Below are 23,873 nucleotides of genomic sequence, written 5' to 3' on the forward strand. Positions count from 1 at the left end.
TAGAAATAAATAAACAAATGAGAATTTATATAATTAGAGATGAAAATGATCTTCATTAATCGGAATAAAATTAGATTATTTAAGAAAAAAATAAACAAACAAACAAATCTACTAAATTTAGTAAGATGGAATGGAATAGGCATAATTTATTGTTTAATACATAAATCAAAGTAAGGTATGTTCAAAAATGTTTTTATAATATTATCAACTCCCCCCTTTGATTGTTACCATTGTGTTTTGATATGTAGGTAGGTAGGTACCTTATATATATATATATATATATATATATATTGTTAATACTATTATTAGCTTATTGATTGAAGCCTATGAAGTAAAATAGTTGAACTCATTTTGTTGCTGCCATTGGATTGATCATCATGCACAAAAAAGCCCCCAAATGCTCTGGTACGGCCGAGAGTGCAGAATGTCCGCTCTCCCTCTCCAAATGCTTTCACATGGTTACGCGTATATAGCCTCTGTTAGGGAAGTCCTACTCACTGCCTTATCTCACCACGGGTGTTGTTTACGAAATTGAGAGGACGGAAAGCCAATGTCCGGAGCTATAACTGGGTTGGTGGACACGGAAAGTTCACATAGGGGAGTTGGAATACCCTGATTCCAAACCAATGGTGCACATGGGCTGGCTCCAGTATCCTGAGGGAACAAAGGGCGTATGAATCAATCGTTGGTGACCAGCTACCATGGGACTGCATCTCCTTACGATGCTCCACTGCCTTGTGGATCAGACCTTTAGATCGAAGGCTCCGGATGTGGCCCTCTACGAAACCACCTGTTTCAGTTTGGGCAACTGGGCAGTATCACAGCCCTCACACAAATGAAATGAGATTTGTGTGTCGCATATATATCTGGTGCCCATTTGTACCAATATTTACGTGTTTAAATAACAATAATACATAGACAAAAAAATTATTTATCTCATAGAATAAAGCGGGAAGAAATTGAGTTTCCACTACCACACCTCCATCTTTCCATGATTTCTTGTCTTACTTATTAATACCATAGCCTTCTGTAGACATTGTTGAATCTTATCATCCAGCACCAAATACATCATATCAACTAAGATAATCATTTCAAATTAAAAGTCATTCAATAATAACTATTTCACCTTTTTCAAAATGATGCCATAATCTGGAAGAAACTCGTAATATTTTCAGGTTTTGTAATGCAAACAAATAAGTAGTATATGTCAAGAGTGAGAGACAAATACCATGAAATAGAATGTAATGTTGATCTTTTAGCATTAAATGTTGATGAAATTTGAAAAGCTCATTGGTTCGACTTAAGATAATGTTTACTTGTTTTATATACTCCTGGTTTACAATAGTTCTTAAGACTATTATCATTATCATCATTAATAGTTTATATCTAGCGGATGCGTTTCAGCTTTGTTTCCCCAAAGATCTTGTCCTATACTTTCCTGTTTCACTAATTCATTTTTTCTATTCTTCAATCATATTGTTTAAGCCTAATCTTTTCTACTTCCACTGATACTGGTACCAGTAGAAAGCTTTGTCTTTGGTCATCTTAATAATTTCATCTGGCTCTATTGACATGATGTGGAAATTTGAACTACTCCGTATATATATGCTGTGCTCTACGCTACTGATAATGAAATGAGCTGTGTAGCTGATCTCAGTCGATGATAAAAACGATGTTGTTTTTCTTCTGACATTAAAAAGAAATAATGAATCAGAGAACAAGTCGATCTGTTGTAAAGATTCAATACACAAATAATTAGCAAAATGGATAAGAAAGAATTAGATGTTTACAGGAATATAAATGAAATCAGAAGGGGTTTTGTGGAGATTTCAGTATTTTCATAGTTGAAATCATGAGTCCATTGAAGCTAGACCACCATGGAAAACCTGGAAGCACTGGACGGCTGTTTCGTCCTATTATGGGACTCCTCAGCAGTGCGCATCGACGATCCCGCACTCGCGAGACTAGAACACAGGACCTACCAGTCTCGCGCCAGAGCACTTAACCGATAGACCACTGAGCCGGCCATCCGGTGCTTACAGGTTTTCCATGGTGCTCTAGCTTCAATTGACTCATGATTTCAACTATGAAAATATAAAGGTAACAGAAAAATGGAAATTATACAAATTATTCTAATTCTCAAGATTTAAAGGAATGTGACAAGTTAATACAACAGCCTAAGCGTGATCGAATTTTCTTAATTTTATCAAATATATGCCTGCGATGAATGAGAACTCAGGTGGAAACAAACAGTTTATTCTGTAACGCAAAGTGACAGAGTTCTTTTGTAAAATGTAAAGACCATACATTAAATACTTCATTTGAAAATCTTCCATCAATTATCCTTTACATCCTTCTCAATTCTTTCACCTCTCCATTCCTTTCTGTTCTCTTCAATCCGATCTTCTTAGCCACCTGCTGCCAGCCACTCGACTTCTGATTGGTGTTACATAACACATACCTTTTCTATACAACTAGATATTAACCTTATACTCATATGAATCACTATATAATTGTCAATCAGAGGAAGTTTATAATTCGACTCTGTACCTTTATCTTACCAATATTCTAGCTTGTCTAATATATTGACAAAATATGGATAGCAATTATGTAGGTAGATACGAGACACGTCTAATAATTCAATCAATACGTACTTGTATAGTTCAAGTGGGAAAAACCAATTCATTGTGTAATGCGAAATCGCACAGTGGCTTCGAAAAATATGAAACTCATACATTACTTACATCACTTCCACATCTTTTTTGCATTGTCATATACACACTCCATTATTCCTTCAATTCTGTTGTCATTTCAATTGCTCTCTGATTTCCTTTCTGTTCTCATTTCCATCTTCTGCTGCCAGGTATCTCACTGCCGACTGAGGCTGCATACTACTTATGTCTGACAGAATAAGTAGCAAGCACCGCAGTAGCGTTGAATTAATTCATTCTGGGATTATACTAAATTATCTGAATCTTAAGTCAGTTGTGGTCTGGAATTCCAGTCAAACTCTTCCATACATTTCTTCAGTGATCAGGTTTAAAAGTACATGCAGATTATAACTAGTAGTGGAATCTAGAACATACGTTTTGTCCTATTTATGACTGGTCAACTGGACATATCTGTATCCAAGTTTTGTTACTCACACTGAGGCTAGAACCCAATACATTTCACCTCAGACTCTGAATGCATTATTCAATGAGTCAGTGAATGGACAATATAAATAATAGTAATAATAACAATACAAATCCGCACTTCTAGTATGAATCATCAGACCGTTTGAAAAAATTAGTGATTGGTTAAGTTATCTGGACGCAACAGGTGACGGGTTGACGTTTAAGGTGAAAGTTCACAAGTTCGTATTTCAGTGTGAGCTCCAACACTAAGGTGCAACTAGGTACACCCACTTGTATGAATCTGAAATAACACAAAACACCTGTCATAGGTTTCATTATCATTCACAATCCATATGTTCTAAAACTTGGCTACATGAAGGCATACCATTCAGGATGCACATCTAAACCTGATTGAGAAAATTATTTATCCATTGTAAAATAGAAATAAAATCTTTAATGCTTAAATTATTGGTCATTTACAACTGCCTTTCCTACAAAAAAATAAATACAAACAAGCACTGAACTATGTGCTGCTAAAAGTATTCACAGTTTTTTCTTCAATTTCCCTATATTCATTTATGTGTTTGCATATTGTATAGATAATGCTAAGTCATCAAAACAGTCAATCTCAGCAACTAGTCAAAATGCCGGCGAAAAATCTCTACGTTCCAATCGTTCGTCATCATCATCACCATCACGAATTGTCTGTCATTCACCCAATTCTCTCTCTAAACCAATCTCTCCAAATAATAATAATAATGATAATATGATGGATATCAATATGGAAAGTGAGAATACAATAAATGTAATCACTGACGAATTGTCGGACACCACCACAACGACAATATCATCAGCAAGTGGGACACTGACACCAACCATAACGAATACAATTTTTAATGAAACATTATTTGCTAATGATGCCAGCATTAATCATAAAAATACTGTAACAATTAACAATTTTGCTTTGAATCCAATTGAAGTAGCGAATGCTGCCAAAGTTGCTTTGCTTATGGCACATCCATTAGAAGAACCAAAACGTGTAGCATGCGCTATCTGTGCGAAACGTTTTAAGAATCAATCTGCTCTAAATGGTCATATGCGATTACATGGTGGTTATGGGCCGGCTGGCTTAATTGGGATGAATAACACGCCCACCACTACAACAACGACAACAGTAACAACGACATCACAATCAAACCAAACCTATACTACTACTATTGATAGTGACATTAATGATAATCAAGAAAGTAATAAACCAATACATTTTAATTTATTTCATGCAAGCTCTGATCATGTCAAGAAAAATAACAATGTTTTAGATTCCAAGAAAAAAGGCTGTTCAACGTCTACTGATATAGACTCTTTGAAGTCATTCAGTTTAAAATCTCATTCAAAGGCATTTACAGTAAGCATATTTTTGTTGGTACTAATTAATTTGATGGTTAGCTGATCGGTGGTAATGATATAAAATCTAATTTTATGGTAGTAATAATAGTAACTGAAAGGTTGTATAGTTTACAACTAACAGCGAAATCCGACATGAGACCTTCTCGCGGTGCTACTGAATGGTAGGGGCAACCTTACTAGCAAACTTAGGCGGTCAGCGGAGATCGGACTGACCACTCACTCTGTTGTATCCTCGATCAACTCAGGTTCTGGTCGAGGCTCACGTAACCGCACGGGGTCACCTAATGTGTATGCTCATGTATAACGATTGCAGAAGTCCTCGGGCCTACGTAGTCCAAGTATGTAGGGATATGTAAACGGTGTGCATGTGGTCTCGTACAAAGTAAACGTTAATTGAAATATTGTCTGCTCTATGCCTAGTAAAATAAGTAGCCTAGTCTATCAGTCTAATACATAATAAAAAGATGTGGTAGCAAATACTAAGGAGAGGCGAACAAAAACCTCCATTGAGAGAATGCTTATGCTTATATGTGTGTTGGGAAGTACTTGGGCGGTAGACATGGGCTTAATGGTATGTGTGCAATGTGTAAGAGAGTCTTTGTGGCAAATACGATTCCAAGGGTGTGGTGAACATCTACCCTACCAAGTGGGTGAATGTACCTATGTGTGTGCTATGGGAAGCATCTGTAACGTATATTTGCTCACAGTGTAGGTATACCTGTGTGTATATCAGGGGATACTCGGATGAAAGTCCGTTTGCTACCTAGTATGCATGTTGACTATATCTATCCAAGGTAATTGAAACCTTCAAATATCCTTCGCTTGCTCTTCCTACGATACCAAGATACACGGAAAAATCTGCGGGACTGCAGTTCCCCCACAAAACCACATCAACGCTATGGGTTTGTGGGCCTTGAAAACACGGAATTCATTCCAGAAGGGCCTACATAGACTCTCCCCAAAAACGCCTTGCCGACCAATCTGACTGGGACACCGCACCATACACCGCCATAGTTTACACACACGAGCTGATCTTTAAAACCACAATGTACTAGACAATCTTCGTACGCTTCCTACATTAGTTATTAGTATATTCTCACTGGAGAATAATTTTGTGAGGTAATCCATGAAGTTTTGTGGGAGGCGCAGTGGCCGGTAGAATTTCTCGTAGCCATGTATGAGGCCTCAAATTTCGGATATCACTCGAATCTGTACTTCGTAAATGTGTTAACATTACTGAGATACTATCTCACTCTCGAAAGGATGAACGTTATAATGATGATTTCCTGCTTGAGTTTCACGAATGTCTTCATATTAGTTACCAGTTAGCATATAATTGTTATTTTTGGATGGTGGTTCGTTCTTCACGGAAATGTGTTTCATCATAAATCAAAATCATTTCGTGGTGTGAGTTTACTTTGAAATATGTCCGAGTTTCACTTTGATTATTGAAGCTGTTTGTAGCTTTCGTTCCAATAACCAATATTGAACACAATATTCAACGGGCGATTTCTTGGGGCCAATCGCACAATCGTTTTGTAATTTTTCTGTCCTCTGAATAGAATTTATCTTCAAGAAATTTAAACTTGCTTTATTCATTATTTCGTTCAGAAGAGACATTATTAAGTTGTCCCTCCTACATTACACCTGGTCGTCTGTAGGTTTTTAAAACAAATTAGACAGCTGTTTGCTAATATTCTTATTCCATATTGTACGTCGCTGACCAAATTTAGTTAGTTTTGTCATGGTATTGAACACTTCAACAGTATTCACTCACGGTCCTACTAGGGATCGGACTGAGGACCTCCGGGTCTCACAAAATGTGATCTCTCACTTCTAGGAGACCCTACACTACTACAGGAATGCTTGTCTAACTAACGTCAGTTTGTAATGCAATCTATAAAATTCAACCATCCTTATAAATCCCACTTACATTAATAATATCGCTCTTGTTTATTAATCTATTGATAAATATAGGCATCAAAAAATAGCTACGACTCTGTTTTATCAAGTATTGTTGGAGCAAATACTAGGCCTACTACATTTGTGATGACTACAGCTGCTTCTTCAAATCCTTCCAATTCGACCGATTTATCGACAACAAGAGCTACTAATACAACAATAACATCAAATAATTCCATTACAAATGTGAATTCACCTAGTTCCACTCTATTCGACTTGGTTAATGCATCACCAAATACTTTAGATTTGAAAATACAGTCATCTAATAGTCATGATCATCGTCATCATCCGATGAATAGTAATATTAATAATGATAATAATACTTGGTCATATCCACTTAACAAACAAATATTAGAATCATCCTATAACACTTCATTAATTGATCATTGTTGTAATAGCCCTAATATGTTAAGTCAACAACAAAAGTCACAGTTAACATTTGATCATCAAACTGAGTCTTTATCAAATATTGTAGTTAGTTGTCATCAATGTCAACATCATCAGCCTATATTGACATCAGCATGTTCAACATCAATTCATGATAATTCATGGTTATCACAAAATGATGATCATACATCAGGACAACAACAACAACTGTTTCGCATAAATTCGTCAGAATTTGACCATATTGTTGATATTATTAAAAAAGATACTCATACTACTAATAATACCATTACTGATAATGTTAATAATAAAAGTCGTCATCATGTATCCGTTGATGAATCATCTGTGTTAAAATTTGGTTCAGCATTTTCTTCAACCTCATTGGTAAAAACTACCACGCCAACATCAACAACCATATCGAATGGTAGTTGTTCATTATTATCACGAAATGAAAAGTTTCCTTTGACAATCAACACATCGTTTCCATCTGAAACAACAATGTTAATAACAGATCAAGGTACAACACCACCCATAAAACATACATCTTTACCATCATCAATTCATTGTTTATCTAATTCAATCATTACAACTTGTAGTAATAAATTTCTTAATTCTTCAACACAACGATCTGAATTATTTGGTTTAATGAATAATGATGATTGGTGGCATCCTATTTCAAACCCTACAAATAGTAATCATGATAATGATGTTCAATGTCCAATAGATATGCATATATTTGATCAGAAATGGTCATCTATTGAACATATACAATCATCGAATCATAATAATAATAATAATTTAAAAGTGTTAGCAAATTTTCAATTAAAGAATCCTACAAATACTACTGCTTTCTTTGATGAAAAACATATGATACATACTACTAATATTAATAATGATAATAATATTATGCCACCAAATATTCATTTGGTAAGTTGAAATTGTCGATTCTATCTATCATCATTTGATGCCTTAAAGTTCTTTCTTAATTGATATTACTGATCATTTTTTAACTAAGTGTTGCTGCTACCTTGATGCGGTGGTCGGGCTTGCCTAACGTGATGAACCAATCGAGCTATATTGGCTGGAACAACCGTTCCTCAAGGTCCTATCATGCCAGGCAGGTCGGTTGAAGAGCGTTGAGACTAAAAGCAGCAAACCCAAGGTCCGAAGGCGAAGTCGTACTGCCGACTGTACAGAGGTGTGACAGCAGTAAGGTGTTTCCTTCAGACAACCAGCATGACAGCGATACTGCCTTCCCACAAGGACGGGTGGGGTTAGAAAATGTCGACCCTAATCTTTCACATTACTGCTTATACTCTTACTACTTCTACCACTGTGGGATTTGAATCGACAACTGCATCTCTGTGCTAAGGTGGTATGGCAACTCGAACTGATGTACGTACGTACGAAGTTCTACGTTGTGACTGACTGACTGACTGACTAAGTGTACTTTGTATAGTTAAACATCGTTCTAATATTCGTCGAATAATCTTAATAGATACAATATACTTCTGACCTGTTAAGTTAACGTAAACCATATCAATAATCGTCTAGACTTCCTCTATGAATAAAATTGTAAACCGGCAATGAATGTTGCTAGTCAATCTAATACTATCATTCAGTCATGGAAATGTTACACAGTTGTATTGTTCTAATGTTATGTCAACCTCTTTTTCTACTGTGTAGAATTCCCTAACCACGATACTTCATATGACTCTTCGCAATTTAGAACAGGTATCAGGAACCAATTGTGTATACTCCAATATTTCAAATAAAAAAATATATTACTACAAATATTAGAATATATACACAATTTATATGAGAACCTCTTAGCATCTACATTATTCGTTCCCTAGTGCTTATTGGTTTAAGTCGGACCGATAGTAGTGTTCTGCTAACACAAATCAAGTACAAGCAAGTATTGATCATGATGTTAGTGATCGCTGATATGCTTATTGTTTTCACTTTTTAGACATCATTATTAAAACTGAACAACAACGAACCTCCTCATGTCTCATCATCAGTTATACTTAATTCGTCTTTATTGTCTTCATCATCATCATCGTCGTCTTCACCACCACTATCATCCTCCTCTTGGTCAACACAACAACGAAAACAAGCACATAAATCTAGTTTTCACCGTCCAATACCTCAACCTTTACAATTGATTAATGAACCAAATTATCAAACACAACTTGGTATTAGCAGTCAATATTCACCAATTACACCAGCACCAATGAATATGTCTATGCACACATTAAGTACAGAATGTGGAGGACCCAGTAACACTACTATCTCATCGTCATCGGTAAACATCACAACAATAACTAACTGTATCAATGTTGATTCAAATCTATTTATTGCTGAACATCAACATCTTCCAGTAAATAATAGCGCTGAGTGCGACAATTCCAACAAATCTTCATCATCTATATGTTGTTTCGATGCTAATCGATTAGGTTTAGGAAATTTTTCCGATTCATTATTATTCCCTTCAATGTATAACAATAATGGTAACAATCTAATCATTGCTGATAATACCAACACTAATAATAACAATATAAAACCATCGGATATTTCTATGATACCATCAATGAATCATGATCGTTTATTGAATATAACAACACAGAAAAGAAATTTATCAAAATATCAACAACAACAACAACAACAACACTATCAACAACAAACTAACAATCAACAAAATCAACGTCATCATCATCAATATCAACAGTTACATGATCAGCTTAACAATAGTAATTGTTATGAATCAAAAGGTAACTGTAATGTTTGTTATTCACAACATCATCTTTATCATCAAATAGAACAACAACAACAGCATTCAGAATCTAGACAATTGCTTGATCATATTGAACAACATCAAAATCAATTGAATATTTGTCTTTTACCATCATCATCATCCTCAGTTCAATCATTACAATTAAGTAAGTTCATTGTAAACTATTAACATAGTGTAACTAGATAATTTATACAGTCTCTAACTGTTTTGATTTAAAATATGAAACATATGAATTGTTGTCTTTTCATAGTTGATATCATGAGTCAATTGAAGCTAGACCACCATGGAAAATCTGGAAGCACTGGACGGCCGTTTCGTCCTATTATGGAACTCCTCAGCAGTGCGCATCGACGATCCCGCACCCGCGAGATTCGAAACCAGGACCTACCAGCTTCGCGCCGGAGCACTTAATCAATAGACCACTGAGCCGGCATCCAACGGTGTTGTCTTGTTACTTATTCGCACTTATAAGTCGTATGATTTGTCCGATCATTATATATTTGTACTAGAGAAGGATATCTGTGATTTTAACCGGTGAATCGACTAGACTTTTGATATTTGTATAATTGCACCAAAGGATGAATATATACTATTTATACTGAGAAGAGTCTGGAGTGAGGAAATTAAGACATGACATCAGTCCATGAATTCGTCCATTGTTGTTCTAAATCGTATGATTAGTTGCAGACAACCACATTAGGGTCCACTTCATAACCAATTACAATCACTAATTGGAATCGTTAGATGACATAGGTCAGAATTTATTGCAGTAGTACAGATGCATTCCTTCTTACTCTCCCTTTGACTTTTGAACTTCAGCATGATTTTCTGCCTTTTACTCGTTAATATGGTTTCTCCTTTTCGAACTGTATTTTTTATACTACCATTATTTCTACTCGTATGTTATCTTATTAATTTAATCATTATCAGGACTAAAGGTCTAATACAAGATCAGTCATGGTCCAAATAGCTCAGTTTTAGCGTCTGCGATCGTATAACTGAGTATCGTGAATTCGAATCTCACTAAGTTGCATGTTTTCTTAAGATTAAGAGTACATCTTACTTTCGGGTGCTAACTAACGAGAAACTTATTTTGAACGTTTTCTATCGATTCCCACCAATCACCTCTTATCTTAAGATTAATAGTGTAATAAATCACTCATTAACCTTATGTTTACTCAAATAACACATTTGTGTACGAATCATGGTTTATGAAGGGAAATTAAACCCTGTTGTCCATCAACTTTGTAATTGGAGCATTTCGAATGCTAACCACATATTTCAACTTGACTGATTTACTGACGTGGAACTTTTTGATTTAATCACTCTGTATTTCAATTGCTACATACAAGCAATGCTTTGAGAATGTTTATTTATTTATTTATTTAAACATATAAATATTGGTACAAGGAAGCACCAGATATACATGCGCCGCACAAATCTCATTTCATTTGTGTGAGGGCTGTGATACTGCCCAGATGCCCAAACTGAAGCAGGTGGTTTTCTTAGGGGCCCATACCCGGAGCCTTTGACCTGAAGGTCTAGTCCACAAGGCAGTGGAGCATCGTAAGGAAATGTAGTCCCAATGTAGACGGTGACCGACGGTTGATTCATACGCCATTTGTTCCCTTCAGGATACTGGAGCCAGCCCATGTGCACGATTGGTTTGGAATCAGGGTTTTCCATCTCCTCTATGTGAACTTTCCGTGTCCACCAACATGGTTAAAGCGCCTGACATTCGCTTTTCGTCCTCTCAATTTCGTAAACAAAACTCTGATGCGAGAAGACAGTGAGTAGGACTTCCTTGGCAGAGGCTATAAACGCGTGGCTATGTGAGAGCATTTTTCGAGATAGAGCGGACTCTCCCCACTCTCGGCCGTACCATGGCATTTGGGGGCGAATGTTTGTGACCAAATACCTATCAGTCTGCACATAACTTCTACTTTCAACACTCATATTTCATAATCATACACATAGTTGCGATTGGACAGTTGAATTTATTGTCTATTTAAAAATATTAGAATTTCATTTCAATACCCGCGTAATGTTTCTTTTTTTTCTTTCTTGGCGTTCATGTTGAGATTTTCATTTTAAAATGGATAATCTTTGACTGATAATTAATGTTTACCTAATGTGTCGCTTTTCTGAGAGGGGGGTAGGGGGGGAGTGTTCGAAGTCATTCTTCAATATTGATAAGCATGTTTCAACGAATGATTTTAATTATACACATTCATCTTTTGAAATAGAAATGAACATTATCTCATTATTGTATACTCATACTAATAATGAATAGCATATGAGGGTTAATAGTTTTTTAGCCCCGGTTTAACTCATTCCCCATTTTTCTTTCTTCAAAATAAAACAACGAAGGAAATGATTATCTACTAACTTCATAACATCTGTTCATTTCATAGAGCAGTTCAGTATGATTTGGAATGAAAAATAATTACACAAAAGAAGAAGAAGAAGAAAAAGAACTATTCACATTGTTTACTTTTAAAAAACAAGCGGACTTTTTTCTCGCTACACTTTTTCTTTTTACTATAAAACTCCTTTCAGGAAAGTGTTGGATTTGAGTCTGTGATTGAGAATACCAACTTTGAAATGACAAGTCTCAAATGAGACGAAATATGTTTTCTAGATTTTAGTGTTAACTACATTTTAGATATACTAAACAAATGCCCTGATACGACCGAGAGTGGGGAGAGTCCGCTCTATCTCGAAAAATGCTCTCACATAGCCACGCGTTTATAGCCTCTGCCAAGGAAGTCCTACTCACTGCCTTCTCACACCAGGGTTTTGTTTACGAAATTGAGAGGACGAAAAGCGAATATCAGGCGCTTTAACCGGGTTGGTGGACACAGAAAGTTCACATGGAGGAGATGGAAAACCCTGATTCCAAACCAATCGTGCACATGGGCTGGCTCCAGTATCCTGAGGGAACAAATGGCGTATGAATCAATCATTGGTCACCGTCTACATTGGGACTGCATTTCCTTACGATGCTTCACTGCCCCGTGGATCAGACCTATAGGTCGAGAGCTCCAGGTGTGACCCCCTAAGAAAACCACCTGCTTCAGTTTGGGCATCTGGGCAGTATCACAGCCCTCACACAAATGAAATGAGATTTATGCGGCCCATATATATCTGGTGTTTCCTTGTACCAATATTTATATGTTTAAATAAATACTAAATAATTATTATTCTAAATGCTTAGGATTATATCTTTTGTTAAGTCGAATATAGTAGATCTGGGATGTTTTTTGTAAATAGGTTTGTGAACTCTGATTATAAACCTTTTAATTCTTTTGGAACCAAACTGTGTTTACTTCTACTGTGAGATACGTGTGTTCAATCATATTGTTTGATTTATTCAGCAAATATTAAGTTGAGGTGATCAAATTTCTCAGTTAAAGCATAATTTATTGATGACCTTCAGTGAATTATCAGCCAATTAGGAAATGCTGCATAGTTACAAGACATTTGACAATAAAGGACGATCAAGTAATTGTGGAATTACAGCTTTGATCTGATTAATTAACCCGAGTTATTCATTTGTGTAAAGGCAAAAAGGTCAATTTAACATATTATAAGTCGGGATAATATTTTGAGTTAGGGTTATTACCTTATGCAGTTTTCATCACCTCGTAACATTAGTTTTATTATAAAAATATTAGGGCTAGATATGAAAAGTAAGGCCGGAATTTTGAGTTGAATTTACAAAAAAATAAGGTTGGTGTTTTCATCACAAACTGACATCAGCTATAATGCAATGCTTCGCTACCCTCCTTTTTACAAACTTCTGAATCTTAAAGTTGAGAATTAGTGGCAGAGTTAGGGTGAGAAAATGTTATGTTGCTTCACTAGATACTCTTGGGTATGCATTGAATCACATTAAACACTTTGACATGCAATCTGCCCTCGGAGTATGTATGTTTTGTCATTTAGGTTAAACACCATTTTAAAATCACATTTCGATTGAGTATTATATATTTCCGTTGATTCGAAACGTTTTAGAAATCAATTATTGTTAGTTTTCATCTGCCACTGCACTTGAAATTTCGCGCAAAATAAATGAGGAAATGATCTTTGTTCTAATTAGTTAACTCCTCAAAGATATCAGTATACTATAGTTTTGTCAATTTCTGCATACCACTTACTTTTTAAGCTGTGTAAATTATTACAATAAATCTTGTCTACTGACTAATTATGTGTTCTTCCAGCTGAATATCCTAAGGTGTTTCTAAAAGCACCTGACAGCAACGTTTCAAAAAATCAAATAATTTGTTTGTGTATTTTCCATCTTACCTGATGCTTTGAACAAACGAATTGTCATTAAAGTGCCTTCATTATATATCATACGACGTCTAAAACTAAGTTACTGATTGGTCGTAGAGGCACGAGGACAGGGGGTAGATCAAATAAATTCCACACTCTTAGAAACATTATTTCTTTTTCTCCTCTCCTTTATTTATTACAACTTTTTAATAATCACCCTTCCTAATGCTCGGCATCAGACAACAAGATTCTATTATTAATCCTGGCTTCCTACAATGAAAGGAAGTAACTGGAAAAGGTTGAGTAGTAAAGACGTATAAGAAAGTAACACACTATCCTGTTATATGGATGAGTATGGAGATAACACTTCAAAAAAACAATCCTTTTTCATCTGCCTCAAGAGGTCGTTTTGAGCTCTTTGGTCTTCTTTCTAGCTCGTTAAAACTACACTTATCCCGATATTCTATTCAGGTCCTTCACAGAAAACTGTCGGCATACTTTTTCCTGCAAAATTATTCTTGTAGAATCATTGGTACTGTTTCTAGTTCCTCAAATGATTATATGTATACTTCTATCCTGTTAGTGTGAATAACAAAACAGGTGGGAGCGCCCCATTTATGGTTCATTACAAAACCACAGAGTCTTTTGATAAAATATAAGAACCATACATTAAATACTTCATTTGCAAATCTTCCATCATTTATTCTTCTTATTCTGCATGATTCTTTCAAATCACAATTCCCTTTTATATCCGTTTCTATTTTATTCAAGTCGACCTTCATTGCCTTCTGCTACCATGCATTCCTCTTCTAATTGGTGTTACATACTATTTATATCTGTCGACATAAATAACATACACCACACTGTAACCATTATTGCGGTAACATTTTTTCTAGTTTTAACTTTTTTGGCACGATCTTTACCGTTTCCTGATTGGTTGTTATCCCTTTTACACTGCTAATTTTCTTATATTTCTCAAGGTCTTCTATTGCTTGTCTTTTTTACTATATTTACAGAGTATTACTTCAATTTAGGTTTTTCTTAACTTCTCGAATAGCCATATTTTTTCTGCACTCCTATTATCTTCCTTCCTGGGTTTCATCGTGTTTATGTTTCGTGTTGAGATGAGTTCCCTTTTTTTTCTGTAAAATGAAATCTTAGTCGTTTGTGACCGGAAATAACATTTAGCAAAAACCCTAGTTTTAAGATAATAACATAATACATCTTACTTTGAGTTTTATAAATTGAGTTTCATGTTTTTGTGTTACGTTTATTTTAATTGTAGACATTCCACCATCAAGTTCATCATATTACCCTAATCGTCATCAATATCATGAACAAGGAAATGGTGATGATCATTTTAATAATAATAATAATAATAATACAATTTGTCGACGGAATACAGAACCATCGTCACATACTTGTTCTCAATATTCATATTATCAACCTGTTGTAAACTCATTAGGTAGTATGGATTTTACGCGTCAATTCACACATGAATTTATGAATACAACTACAGTGCATAATAATAATAATAACAATAATAATAATAATAACAATAGTATTTTTATACCTTCCACATGCACTTCATTATTGAATCCAAATTGTTGTTCTGTAATGAATATGACATTATCATCGTGTTGTAATTCAACGGCTAAAACATTAGCTACAACAACTTCTCCACTGTCTGTTGTAACGTCTTCAAATTTCATTCATACAATAAGTACAACTAAAACTACTCATGCTTGTAATAGTAATCAGTATTCATTATCAGTAAATGTAAATAATTGTTTTAATTTAAGTCGAAATCGATTACAGTATAAGCAACCACTCCTTGGACCATCAATATCGTCCACACTAGATCTTGAACAAGAACACCTTTATTCTTTTCCACCACAACTGCCATCACCACATCATCATCACCACTATCAACACCATCAACAACAACAACAACAACCAACAAAGTATCCAATTATGTCATCCACCTCATCCTCATCGAATCATGGGATTTATCCTTCTTTGGATAAAATTGATAATTGTCGCTTTTTCAATGGCACCGAATTATTATTACAAAATCAACTTAATCATATGAATGGTTCTATACGAAATCACAATAATATAAGCAATAATAATACTAAAAATATTGTCGATAATAAAGATCATAATTACAAACATTTATTCCTTCGTAATGAACAACCGGATTCATTTATAAAACATACAACTAGGAGTCATTGTTGTTTAACCTGTTTAGAACTAGAAAGGAAACGACATATTTCTGCACCAGCAATTAACAATATTTCAACACAATCCTCTTGGTCATCATTATCGTTATCGTCCTCATCATTTTCATTATCTGTACCATTGTCATCATCGTCCCATAATTCATCAATTTCTCCGTTAACCTGTCCTGGCAATTCACAATCCCATTTAAAACCATCAGCTTTAACAAGCCATAAAAATGAATTTCTGAATAAATCTTATTTCTGTCTACCGGAATATCATAGCCATCATTATCGTCTTCATCATCATTATCATCATCTTCGCGGTCATTATTGCAAAGGTACTAGTTCCAGTGGAGTTGTTGGTGATCAACCGTCAAGTGATGTTGTTGCCGAATTGCTAATGCAAAGGTCAGTTTTAGCCGTGTTTATTTGATAATTACTCTTACTTTTCTCATTAGCTCTCCTAAAATCATCACAATTTCACATACAAACACACTGTTCATCTATAAGTTCAACAACTCAAATGAGTATAAAAAGCAATCGTAATTATTTTTCATTAGTGAACTAACTAAATGACCTTATGTAATGTTATACGCCAAATTACACTTGTAAGCATGTTTTATTTATTTCGGAAGGGGTTTTTGTGGATATTACAGTATTTTCATAGTTGAAATCATGAGTCAATTGAATCTAGACCATCATGGAAAACCTGGAAGCACTGGACGGCCGTTTCGTCCTATTATGGGACTCCTCAACAGTGCGTATCCACGATCCCGCACTCGCGAGATTCGAAGCCAGGACCTACCAGCTTCGCGCCGGAGCACTTAACCGATTTACACAAATCATTGTGTGAAAGATTTAGTGTTCCCTAAATGAAATGTGTCCTACTTCATCTCACCACGGTATTTATTATTTTCACTTCATAAAAGTTTATTAATCAAAGGTAATTGTATGAGATTCTCTAGTTGTTTTCCCATTCAAAAAGGTTTCCAAATTCATCTTATTATTGAGATCATAAACCGATTAATGTTAGACTACCATTGGAAACTTGAAAGCGCTGGGCGACCGTTTCGTCCTAGCATAGCACTCCTCAGCAGTGCGCACTCACGATATATATATGATATCATATGAAGCCAAATATTTCTCATGCTTATTATGTTCATTATGTAGGACAAATACCAGGTTATTTTTCATGGAAACACATAAAATGACTTTTTTGGTTTGTAAAAAAGTATTTTTCGTGTATTTATCATTTTGCACGTTATACTCTCTCGCTCACTCTTCCGCTCATCTACTAGCTGTCTGTTTAGTACATACACAAGCAGACACTATTATAAATTATGAGCTTGTATGGTGTAGCACAAGTTCATACGTATCGACTCGTTCTTGTTCTGTCATCAGTCTATACACACACACATACACTAATTCAACTTGTGATCCTTTTGAATATAACAGTCATAACATCTTTGTTGTTTCACGACACAAATTTAACTCTCTTCCTTCTAATGATCATTCAGCGATTGGTCATCATTTTTAGGGTCTATCTATACCTGTATATTTGTATACCTCATATTATGTTTTTTTTAAAAACTGAATTATAATAAATGGATTGATCTGGTAATTTTTTAACATTGAGTAGAGGGAAATCATGCAAATATACATCGATGACTGAAAACGCGAATCTTTGTCTACTTAGGTGGCTGAGACATGTATAACGTATCTGCAACAACCATTCCTACCTCGATGCCAAATGTTGGCTGGAGTAGCAATTGTTTGGAAATAAAGTAGAGTCATCAAAGGGACGGGATCAATCCATAAAACCATCGAAGTGAGACTAAACTTTATGGACGACCTTTGAACGAATCCTCAATGACCTTGAGAAATATTAGCCAATCAGAAGACAATTAGTATACAGTAAAAATATATCATACAAAACTAAAAAATTAAAGCGAATACTGTTCTTTTACATGGCTCAAAAACTTCTCAAGGTCAGATATAGGTTCAGAAGTTCTAAAATCATAGTGCATACGGTACAGGAACTCATCCTTATGGCTCCATAGTAGTCGACCTCTGGAGCCATGATAAGGTCTCAAAAATTCTTTTAACCTCGACCACATAGCTTCAATGGTGTTGGTATGGTTTAGGGTTAGGGTCTTAACCGTGATCAAGCGGAAAAAGTCATTTAGGTACCACAGCCACAAGTATAGGAACTTCTTAAATCACTTCTCTTGTAGACGCTGAATTATCACATCTCTAAAATCCGCTGTAAATCGATCGTACGTAAGCATCAGGTACCGAACTTAGCGCCGTGACCTTGAAAACCCGCGAAAGCTTCTGATTGGCTCGTCCATAAAGTTTAGTCCCGCCACCATCGAATGTTGTTCTGGACCATATTGGTAGTGTAGTAAACGAAATTTCAGGTAGGGGGAGACCAATTTATTGTTTAATGCAAAATTTCAGAATGCCTATGTAAAATATGAAAACCATACCTTAAATACACTATTTTCACATCTTCCTTCAGTTTTCCTGTATGTTCTTCATGGTTCTTCCAATCTTGTTATTATTACAATGGCTATCTATTTCCCTTCCTGTTCTCTTCAATTCAATTTTCTGCCTGCAAACTTTCTACCATGGAATGAGTTAAATACTACTTATATCTGTCAGTATATATAGCATCCACTACAATAGGTTCAAAGTACTTGGCTAAAATCTTGGTAATACCTACAATCAATGGTTGGAAACATTGAATAACATGGCTCAAAATCCGTTGCAGTGAGATAGATGTATTCACTGTTTGTCTTGTGCTGATCTCAATCTTCAACACTATGCTTTTCATTTCTCAATTTTACTCCTTTTATGTGAACTGTATTTTGCAATGTTTAATCTTTCTCACCATCATTATGTATTTGGACAACTTTTTCTCTAGTTTTCATAATTCTGCTCGTCATAATGTTTGAGTGCACGTCGGCACAATGTTGAAACCACATTATTACTGTTTCTATAATCTCAATAGTCAGCTGATCGGGGTCAGTTACAAAATTGTTCTTATAATCCTATCTATTAGAGTCATTTTACAATCAGTGAAAAACAAATCAATTCAGACTGTTTGTTTCTACCTTTCGATGAAGTTATCTCTTTTTTGTAGTAACAATAATCAGTTCTGAACGTTCTTAAAACATTTCTCTTCTTCGTAATTAGCAGATCCTCAATCAGTGGTTAACATTTTCCTACTTGATTATTCGACATGAGCTTTAATTGTCTACTTGAAATCTCATTGGTTAACCACTGTCATTACTTAAGTTTTATTCAATGCTGATATATTCATTTCATACTTTCGCCTGCTTATTTTTGAAACAAAATTCCTTGTGTTTGAGTTCTCATTTGTAATGTGATAAATTGAACTGATACACAATGTTTGTTAGCTAAGAAAAACCATAGGGTTAGGTGGGGGTGTGTTTTTTTAAGGATAATTTTTTCTAACCCCGTCCTGTTGTGAAAAAGCGAGATCGGTACAGACGTCGGTTGTTTTAAAGTAATACTTTACTGATATAACGCGGCTATACAATCAGCTGCAGAACTTCGTTTAAGGCATTACGTTTGCTGTCCTTAGTTTCATCTCGCTCCGACTGACCTATCTGGTTATGGTAGGAACTAAAAGCACAAATGTTTCACATTATGTGAATCAATCAGGTCATCACAATATGCAAGCTTGAGCACTATTTCAGCTTATCAACTGCGGTGAGGATTCTGTCGGAATCAAACGGTTACATTTTCATCTCCAGTCAGTTCATAATATAATGTAACCATTATTAATAGTCTAAATTTATCATGCTCACGATGATACATATATATTTTCTTCCATCTGTTTTTTTTCGTCTTTAGCCATATTACTGATCCAGATGGATTATCGTCACTAACATGTGATATGCATAATTCTTGTCCAACAACACCAGAACTATCGTTAACTCCTATCCCATCACCAGCACTAGCACAACCAGCACCACTGCCATCGCAACACCAAACATCTTTATTAGTAGCAAGGTCTACAGTAGAAACAGTTGACCAGTCATTCTCCATTTTAGAAGATGAATGTTTATACCGACCAATAAATATTATGAACAATATGTCAAGTATATTTCCAACCAATAAAATGACATGTATTCCATCATCATCATTTCTAGTGACATCATTATCACCGACAACGTCTCCACCAGTATTACCGTTTTCATTGCCATCTGCATTATCATCGATATCACAAGAAGAAACAACATCTTTTTTTTCATGTGCCGATTCACATTTAATGACTAATTCATTTCGTTCTATGGATATAGAAGATTTGAGTATCGAACAACATCAACAACAACACTTTTCAAAAGTACCAACTCATCATCATCATGAACAACAGCATCAAAAATTACCTATCAGTTTACATCTTCCAATTACTTCTTCATGTTCAGTGTCCAATTTAAATCAGTCCGAATTATTGGACTTGACTGTACCACCATCAATTACACAAAATAATAATATTATCAACTGTGATGATCAGGGTGAAATTACCAAAAAAACAATAAATCAGACAACACCCAACAATAATAATAATAAGTATCTTTGCGATTCAGGAAACGATTCGGTTGCAGCGAAATTTTCGAAATCACTAGCTGAAGATAATTTATTCCGTAATCCAACAGCATTACCGCCACCGAAAAAAATGAAAAGTAAACCAGCGCCTATATCAATTCCTCCACAAGTAAGATGTTCTTTTGAATTTTTATATTTTATTTGCAAATTGATTTCAACAAGACAACCACTAAAAGCCAGAAGGCACTAAACATGTGTTATGTCTCAATATGTTGCTCCTCAGAGTTGTTCACCTGCCATCCCGTCAAGGATTGAATCAAGATCCCTCGGATCTCGTAGCCAACTACTGACCTTCAGACCACTGATCTGGAATCAAGTAATTTGCATTTCTAACTCTAGTCGCTTGAAATTATTATGGTAATCTAGTAAACTGAAGCACTTGCCAAGAGTCCCAGAGGTTCTTGCAACTGTCTCAGGTAGCCACGTAGGTGCTCACCGCTAGATTACATGCAGGAATGAGGCACATATCCAGTGTTTCTAGGATTAATGGTTGTTTACTTGAGGTCATCCTTGCCCAAACGACCTTGAATATTTCTTGATAGAAATGAAAATAATTATATGTTTTGGCTAATTATGAGACTAACAATTTGTCGATACTGACTTTAAACATAAAAGTATGTCAGGTAAGAGTTAATGATGGAAATTTATGGTTGCGATAAGTGGTTTTGGTGCAGTTTCGTATTTTTCTGTAGATGATGTATTTGTGAAACCTTCGTAGTTCTTCTAAACAGCAACATCCGCACAAACTTCAGATAACACTGGGGAATTCGACTTTCTACACATATAACTTACACCTTATTTGGTGGATCTAGATCTTGATCTGTTATCGTTGATCTTTATCCTGTCACTGTTTCCATTTTTTTTTAGAAATTATCTCCTTTATTTTTATTCTGAACTTCTTGATTGATATTTTCTATAAGTCGAGAATCGTTTTCAGTATAGGGATTTGTGGTAATTGTCAAGTGTTACTGAAACCACTTTTCTCAACTTTTTCGAGGAATACGTAATACCTTCCCAACAATTATAGCTTATAAATGCATGAGTTCTGTTGGTAGATTTCATTTACCATTTGTTTCATCATATGTTGACCATTCCAAAATATTCATTTGGACGATCGCTTACCTTGACTGCAGGCTTATCTGTTGTAGGAATAATCTGGAAGAAAGTTTAGGGACAGTCAATTAAGTCATTGAATGTTGTTGCAAGTCATACTAGTTGATACAAACTGCCGTATTGCTATCCATGCTATAACCTCATTCAGTAGCTAAGGAAGTTGGATGATATGGCTCAGAAACAACCCCATTAGTTCAAAGGCATTCATTCTTCGTCATGCTCTAGATTTCCAGTTCCTGTATTCCGTCTCATTTCTTTTTTGAACTATGTTCTCGTTGCTTAATACTTCTCAATAGTTCTAAACTAGAGCATCACATTCTGGCACAGATTTGACCAAGTTACATAGTTTATGGTGATTATGTTCTTTAAATGAATATGAATATTATCTTAATTTTCGTTTTAATATGATGTGCAACGTATATACAAATTAGTATCTTAACTTCATTAAGATGTTAATTAATCAATTAAATATCTAGTCAGTTGCCAATCATTGGATCACAGCTTCAAATGACGTTTCATCTACTTATATTCAGGTTACTGACTAATATCTATTTACGAATGTTAGAAAGTGGTAATGACAAATAAAAAAACCTTCAGACCTGAATTGAAAGACTGTCTGTCAGTTACCAGATGCAGCTGGTGTTTAAAACTCGTTACCATTCTTCGACCAACAGGCTTCTTGGTTTTTTCGCAAGCTTTGTTTAATTTCACTACGTAACAATCCTCGTTTATGGTCAAGCTCGAGGTTTGCTGGAGTAGATCGACATACTTTAACGGGTTGTAAGGAGCCTGTAGAGAGACAGTGCTCATGAGCGGGACGTCTCGCTAAGCTGCAAACGTCTTTACTCTCCATTTTCATGATGTAATTCAATTGCAGCAAATGTTCAACTATACTTTTGGATGGCTCGATATCTAACCTTGATCCTAGCTCTATTTGATATTAACTTGGAACAGAAGCTACAGCCAATCGATCCGTTTAGGACGATGACTTTGTTAGGCACTGAAATGTAAGATAACATCTTATGTTTTTATCAGCTAACTGATAACAGCCCACAGTTTATTAGAATGAAGGTCAATATAATTCTTTCTGGATTTTAACAATGTCGATTTCTTAATGAATTAAACATTTTTCAAATTCAAGAATAAAACATTTCATTGGTTTTTTAGTTAGTAATAATTGAACTAAATAACTTTATTTTCAATGTGATTACTTTCTCTAGACCGGTGCAAATTTGTCAAGATTACGTTCTCCACGTGTATGGAGTTCAAAACGCTCTTCGCTTAATTCTAGTCCTCCACCATATACGCCACCTCCAATGCTTAGTCCAGTTCGTCAAGGTTCCGGTTTATTTTCTTCATTATCACGATGGGTGCCAACTCCAATATCTATATCAGGAGGAGGAACATCAGTGATGACGTCGACAGGGGCGCGTTCCGTTGGGAGCGGCACACTGATGAATCGTCGATTCTCTAATTATTATCCATCGATTACCCATCATAATGACTCGGAAACTACTACTATGTGTGCCACTGGCAGTGGGGTCAATCTTGGTGGTCAGTTAAAACGACGTCATGCAAGTAGCAGTGGTGCTAGGAGTAATACCAGTGAGATTAGCACTTCGAATCAGAGTATTAGTACGGTAGATTCTAGTAATAATATATCTACTGGTCCTACTAATGCTGATGCTTATAATAATAGTTATGACAACAACGCGAATACAGGCTCAATCACTGACTTGTATATGCGTGATTTAAATCGGCCAATAGCCTATACACGTAGACGACGTCAACAGCTCACACCAAAGTCGGCTCCTGTGTTAATTCTTGATTGTAATACGACCAAAGATTCGGTAAGTTCTCTTTACAATTTCTATCTTTGGTTCTATTGTACTGAACTACGCATGTGAATCTCATATGAAAGTGAAGCTTTGTTTATAAATATCATAGTAACTTAAT

General features: G+C 35.3%; 1 protein-coding gene across 1 annotated transcript in view; it reads left to right on the forward strand.

Annotated features, from left to right (window-relative positions):
- The window catches only part of Smp_160460 (Myb1-related transcription factor), a gene marked incomplete at both ends in the record, with an annotated part of 98,476 nt that overhangs the window by 45,859 nt on the left and 28,744 nt on the right, over positions 1–23,873 (forward strand). Inside the window, 8 exons of the mRNA XM_018792900.1 lie at positions 3,716–4,521; positions 6,501–7,796; positions 8,842–9,811; positions 15,230–15,292; positions 16,505–16,574; positions 20,049–20,296; positions 20,498–20,913; positions 23,138–23,767. Coding sequence (XP_018647466.1) covers positions 3,716–4,521; positions 6,501–7,796; positions 8,842–9,811; positions 15,230–15,292; positions 16,505–16,574; positions 20,049–20,296; positions 20,498–20,913; positions 23,138–23,767 — 4,499 coding nt within the window. The remainder of the gene's footprint in view (positions 1–3,715; positions 4,522–6,500; positions 7,797–8,841; positions 9,812–15,229; positions 15,293–16,504; positions 16,575–20,048; positions 20,297–20,497; positions 20,914–23,137; positions 23,768–23,873) is intronic.

The sequence above is a fragment of the Schistosoma mansoni genome, chromosome 1 (genome assembly GCF_000237925.1).
Source record: "Schistosoma mansoni strain Puerto Rico chromosome 1, complete genome".
NCBI lineage: Eukaryota > Metazoa > Platyhelminthes > Trematoda > Strigeidida > Schistosomatidae > Schistosoma > Schistosoma mansoni.